This window comes from Homalodisca vitripennis, chromosome 1 (genome assembly GCF_021130785.1).
Source record: "Homalodisca vitripennis isolate AUS2020 chromosome 1, UT_GWSS_2.1, whole genome shotgun sequence".
NCBI lineage: Eukaryota > Metazoa > Arthropoda > Insecta > Hemiptera > Cicadellidae > Homalodisca > Homalodisca vitripennis.
In genome coordinates this window covers 87199730-87206151 of record NC_060207.1, presented here as the reverse complement: position 1 = coordinate 87206151, position 6422 = coordinate 87199730, and the positions used below count along the sequence as shown (strand labels likewise).

General features: G+C 33.2%; 1 protein-coding gene across 2 annotated transcripts in view; it reads left to right on the top strand.

Moving 5' to 3' along the window:
* The first annotated feature begins 612 nt into the window (after positions 1-612).
* The window catches only part of LOC124366079 (UDP-glucose 4-epimerase), a 32530-nt gene continuing 26720 nt past the window's right edge, over positions 613-6422 (top strand). The window contains exons 1-2 of one of the 2 annotated variants that reach the window (XM_046822321.1): positions 613-684; positions 784-879. In XM_046822321.1, the coding sequence (XP_046678277.1) occupies positions 651-684; positions 784-879 (130 nt within the window). In that variant the 5' untranslated portion in view covers positions 613-650. Of the gene's footprint in view, positions 685-729; positions 880-6422 lie in introns of those variants that run through there. The other variant, XM_046822313.1, reaches the window with a different exon arrangement.

Genomic DNA, 6422 nt, shown 5'->3' with positions numbered 1-6422 from the left:
GGTATGTTGGTTCTCACACTGTTTTGTGTGTGTAGGTACACTTGAAGCCATAGAGAATGGAGAGCAGTAGACAAGAAGTGCTAGTTACTGGTGGTGCCAGGTATGTTGGTTCTCACACTGTTTTGTATGTGTAGGTATACTTGAAGCCACAGAGAATGGGGAGCAGTAGACCAGTAGTGCTAGTTACTGGTGGTGCCGGGTATGTTGGTTCTCACACTGTTTTGTGTGTGTAGGTATACTTGAAGCCACAGAGAATGGAGAGCAGTAGACCAGTAGTGCTAGTTACCGGTGGTGCCGGGTATGTTGGTTCTCACACTGTTTTGTATGTGTAGGTATACTTGAAGCCACAGAGAATGGAGAGCAGTAGACCAGTAGTGCTAGTTACTGGTGGTGCCGGGTATGTTGGTTCTCACACTGTTTGGTATGTGTAGGTATACTTGAAGCCACAGAGAATGGAGAGCAGTAGACAAGAAGTGCTAGTTACTGGTGGTGCCAGGTATGTTGGTTCTCACACTGTTTTGTATGTGTAGGTATACTTGAAGCCACAGAGAATGGAGAGCAGTGGACCAGTAGTGCTAGTTACTGGTGGTGCTGGGTATGTTGGTTCTCACACTGTTTTGTATGTGTAGGTATACTTGAAGCAACAGAGAATGGAGAGCAGTGGACCAGTAGTGCTAGTTACTGGTGGTGCCGGGTATGTTGGTTCTCACACTGTTTTGTATGTGTAGGTATACTTGAAGCCATAGAGAATGGAGAGCAGTGGACCAGTAGTGCTAGTTACTGGTGGTGCTGGGTATGTTGGTTCTCACACTGTTTTGGAGATGCTCAATCAGGGATACACGGTGGTGGTGGTAGACAATCTTGTTAATTGTTATAGAGGTGAGGGAGATAACAGCCTTATTTATTACAACTTATTTCTCTTAACATTATCTTTTGTTCTGTATGCTTAATATAATATGCATAATGTGTATGTTCTAGTAATAAAAGTATTTTAGATTACTCCAGCAAGATCTTACTAACAGGTTTGGGAAATGTTAAGCCAGATTTTAATATGTGGCCATATTTGTTTTCGATTGTTTTGATTGAAATAGATCAAAATGTGTTGTTTTTATTACTTGAATTTCATTTAACCTGATGACTGTCATCATTTATTTTAATGTACTAAAACTTGGATTAATCAGCATTACTGAGCCCTAGATTATGATGATTAGGGATATCAGGCGAGTATACTGATGATTAAAACACATTACAGTAGTATTAAACAAATCTCAACTTATATAATTAGTTATAGACTGCACAGTTGTTTTGGATAAAAAATAAATAAATAATGTTTATTAATAGTTTGTTAATGGAATAAACTAGTTTATTGACATTAAATGTGAAATTTAACCAACAGGAAACTATATGTAGTTGCTGTGCCAGGACACACAATTGATACTTGTTTAGTTTGCCGAAACTTATAATTCCAATACAAATAAATAAATAATAGTCTTTACATTGGTTATCATACAATTAATAATGGCCATTTCCATTAAACTGTGAATTTTACCTCCTCAGTTTTTAATTTTTTGCTTCACGCCTTCTTCAAAACCAATAAATTTTAAATCAGATACTAAATATTTTGGAAACCTGGTTTTAAAAATTCTAAAAATTTAAATCAGGATCAAAGTTAAGTCTTGTAATTTTAACACAGAAATCTATAAATAGTGATATACTTATCTCACCTTAGTTAACCCTTTCAGGGCCAGGAGCAAATATGAGATGTTGCAAAATTTTTTCACATCTCATATCCCCTTGTGACTAGTCAAAAGTGCCAGGCTAAAATTGGCGATTTTGCAGTCTCTTGGATTAAAATTTATAAGTTTTCATAACAATTAGAGAATGACCTAAAAGTTGCACCAAGTTACTCGTATAGATATATACTATCAACAACAAAATATATAGATGTAGTTTTAAGTAATTTAAAATTTAAAAAAAAGGTTTTAATAGATTACATAAAAAATTTTTTTTGCAAATAACTAAAAAAGAAAAAGTAATTTTACTGTAGGAAGCTATTTTATTATAGTATACATTTAGAAAGGAACAACCATACAACATGTTGTGTTATTTCTCTCATAAATAAATTTTTTATGACACATTTTGTATAAATACGCATAATTTTACTTCGCAACATTTTATGTGTTAATGTAACTAACTCTTACATTGCAAGAAACTTAAAATAAATATTCACATTATGGATGTACCGGTAAACAGATGATTGTAGGATCCATAAACAGTTTCAATACAGTTAAAAAACACTATTTACCAAGAAATATTTACACAATTTTATTTGAAATTTATTTACACTTATTCTATTTACAAATGTGCTATTTACAATTTCACTCCCGTGAGATCGTAAATTGTCACTCATTGTAACAACTACACACAATAGCTAAACACGTAACAACTAAAACTACTAATATTTACAACCACAAAATAAAATAATGAAGAAGAATCCAGCATACAATAGTATGATTACACTGAAGCATAAAGAATAAACAATGAAAGATCGAGTCAGCTGATAATGTCACGTGACAATTACGAAATAAAAATGCATAGACCTCCAAAATAAAAATGATATTCATATTAATTATCTACAAATATGCCAGGGAATAAAAAAACATAAAACTTTAATCATTTGATGTCATATTTATTTAAGAAAACGACGAATATCAAGGAGACAATATATTGCCGCCTGGCGCTTTTCGCATATGTCACCGACAGCAATATTTTGCCGCCTGGCCTGGAAAGGTTTAAACAATAAGTATAAACAATAATTTTGGATTATTATTCCACACAACAGTCATGTCATTAACCACGGCACATCAGTGAAGAAAGTGAGGAAATACAGGCAATTTAATTAGTAGAATCTTTATATTGTGAGGCAGAAATTGTTGTATTCTCTTCAACATATGAATTATCAGCATATTATCTTCAGCAAATACCTTTTTACAGGTATCCACAAACATATGTGACACCTCGGTGTTAACGCCCCAAAGCTTCAACAAATAAATTAATTTAAACTAATATTAAACTGAGAATTCTGCGAAAATTTACATAACATTAATTTAGTGACTACTTCTAATCACTATTTAGAATGGAAGTCAAGACCTCCACAAGGTGTAATAATGCCACCGTACACATTAAGTGCCATCCGGAATAATATAGCGAAATATAGGCGCTGAGCCGACTTCAGAGGAAGGGGACAGGGAATTTTCCACAGCCTGCAGGTGCATTAAACTAAAGCTAACGACCTGGTGTTGCCGCAGACACGTGTAAGGAATCCGCTGACATCAGCGAAGAGCTGTGTTCAACGCAGGCCTCGAGCCGTCCAAAGTACCATGTAGTTTTGTTAATTACTGGGTGAATCGTTGGCGGCAGCACCTGATGGACAACCACCAGGGAAGAACTGGCGCTCTGATTGGTCGGGGGCCAAGAGAGAAGGGAAGGGGCATCACTGGAGGCGATCTTAGAGCAGGGAGTCGTAAAATTGGTTCAGGATGCGGTAGATCATAATTCGGCTCCTCTCTCTCTACAATTCTCTAATTCTATTGTTCTAGAGCCAAATTCTAAATTTTCAATCATGTGTTAATTTTTTTTTTTAATTCAATTAGTTTTAATCTTTTGTTATCTTAATCTAAATCTCTAATCACAAACGTTCGAAATTAAACAAGTAAGATTTTATTCCGACTTCGCTGTTTTATTTCTAAAGTTCGACCTTTCCTCTCCGCGAACTCAAGAATGAAGATCCCTTCTTTTGTCTCCCACTGGGCAAACTACAGGTCGGCGGCAGATCACACATAGTCAGTTCTGTCCAGTGTTTTAGTAATCGTTAGTTCCAAGCTTTTCACACTACTATTGTATGGATGACCTCCCCATTCACCAATATTTCATGTACATTGTTAAAGCCAACTATAATGGTTTTAGTTTTTTCCGGATTGAATTTCAGTGAAAATGTGTTTTTCAGTGCACTGTAGTATCAAGTAAATATTTCCAATAGTTTGGTTTATGTTACTAACATAACATGAGCATATATCTGTAAATTGTCAGAATACAAGTGAAACTTAATGTGTATTAGTGTATTAGTGTATTAGTATCGTTAACATATAGTGAGAAAAGTAAAAGCCCAAGAAGGGATCCTTGTGTTATTCCACATGTAACATATCCTAGATTCCAGTCAGATCCTATGACATCATTCACGACACACTGTTGCTCTCTACTTAGATAAGATCCCACCCATGAAAGAACTACAGTGGAGAGTCCTGTATGTCTTAAACTTTTCAACTACTAGAGTTTGGATGACAGTGTCAAAAGCTTTAGAATAATCTATCTGTATTAAAACATTGCATTATCTCTGATCCATGGAAACCGGATGCCATCAGTTATCCTCAGTATTGCAGTTTCAGTACTGTGATACTGTTAAAATGCAGACTGATGGATGTTGAGAATATTTTGCAATAGTAAAAATTGAGAAATTAGACAATGCGTTCAAGACCTCTAGATAAAGTCATCAGTTGTTAACAAAATATGTAAACATGAACATTCAGAAAGGCAGTCAATTGAATAATAAATATTGATCAAAACAGTTGAAACACAACTTTGGGTCACTTATTAAATTGTGATAACAATTGGAAAAACTAGACTACTACAAATATGATGCATGCTTAACAATATGATTTGTGTTTGGTTTCAAGCATGCACATAATGTCTTACAGTTAAATCTTCTCATAAATTTAATATTAATGAATATCCAGGATCACCTCATGTAAATTAAAGAAGCTGTGTCTTTGAAGTTTACCCCTCAAAATGGTAAACTCATTATTGGCAGCAATCATGGCATTCTTATATTGGCAAAAATTGTGGCAGTCCTTAATTGGCAAAAATCCTAGTACTCCTGTATTTGGCAATGTAGAGTGCTCAGCATTCAAAGGACATTGAAGAATTTTACTCTTAGTTATATATTTAGAGTGCTTGGTTTCAAGACAGTAGAAAATTTAATTGGCCTTTGAATGATTTTACTAATTTTTTGTACAGTGCTTTTTAATTTTTCATCTTTTAAAACACAAACTAAAAGTACCACACAATAGCAAATGGTTGATGAAAAATTATGCATGGAATTGGACCCACATCACATATGCTACATGTGTCTGTTGCAAAATCCTTAAATTTATCAGCAGGGTAATAAATTTTAGTGGAAAACATTGTTAGAACATCTGATAATAAAATTCCACACAGCAAATTAAATTTGATTGAATAACTAACTAACTTGTATTAATACAATGATTAGAGTATTTGGTTTTGGCACAATAGTTCACAATGCTTATTAGAATTATGCAATAGAATCTAAAATGAATAGTATTACTGTATAAAATTTTAATCCTGAAGATATAGCTTTATTGCTTATTCAATTTCTAAATATTTATTTATTTATTTTATTTCAACCGGTATACCATTTTAATATAACTTAATTTAAAATCACAAAAACTGATAATTACACTTAATTTTGTGAGGCCTTTGATAACAAGGCTGTTTTCATCAAACACTTGGAAAAACAGAAAAAAATGGAAGTTTTGATTTAAAAGGTATCAGAAATGAAACAAGTAATGCATAGTTAAGATAAACTTAAAATACAAATGAAATTCATTTGTCACATCAAGGAGTTGATAGGATAAGAAGTCAGAATAGCGCTACTAGTGAAACAATGAAACTCTTAGTTTGTTTATAGAGGTAGTCTTTGTTGCAAACAACTATGACTATATGACCAGACAAAACCACTTTGTTTACATCTACTCATTTTGTATTTTGCTGTTTATTACTACATTACTGTCATTATAGTGTTCAAACGAGTTAGAGTGTACTAGCTGATTATGAATTGTTCGTTTTTGTGGAAAAAATGTAAATAAACTCCTACACCCAAAATTAGAAATTTGAATATTATGCAAATCTCTGCCTGCTAGGCAGCACTGCTCTGTGTATTGTGGTGGTATACACATTCAAACAAGCAGGTGGCGGCCACGATAAAATTACAAAACCTGCTAAATTAAGTCTGTGTTAAAAATTACACATTTAAAATAGTGATTTTCAAAATTACACGCCTAAAATAACTATTAGGAGCTCAATAATGTGAACAATGTTGAATTTTTCGAATTGCCCGGTCGAGAATAAAAGTTAACATGGTAATTTAATAATAACTTTTTTTATTTAAATCTAAAATTTTGTAGTAAAATAAAGTACACTTGTACCTATTGTGTATACAAATTTGATCATGATTGTATCATGTTTCCAAGTAATGAATGTTGAATGTTGCAGTTTCGTTGAAAACGGCAACTAAATAGCGTTTTGTTCTTAATAACTTAAAAATTGGAAGTTATTGTTTGTAAATA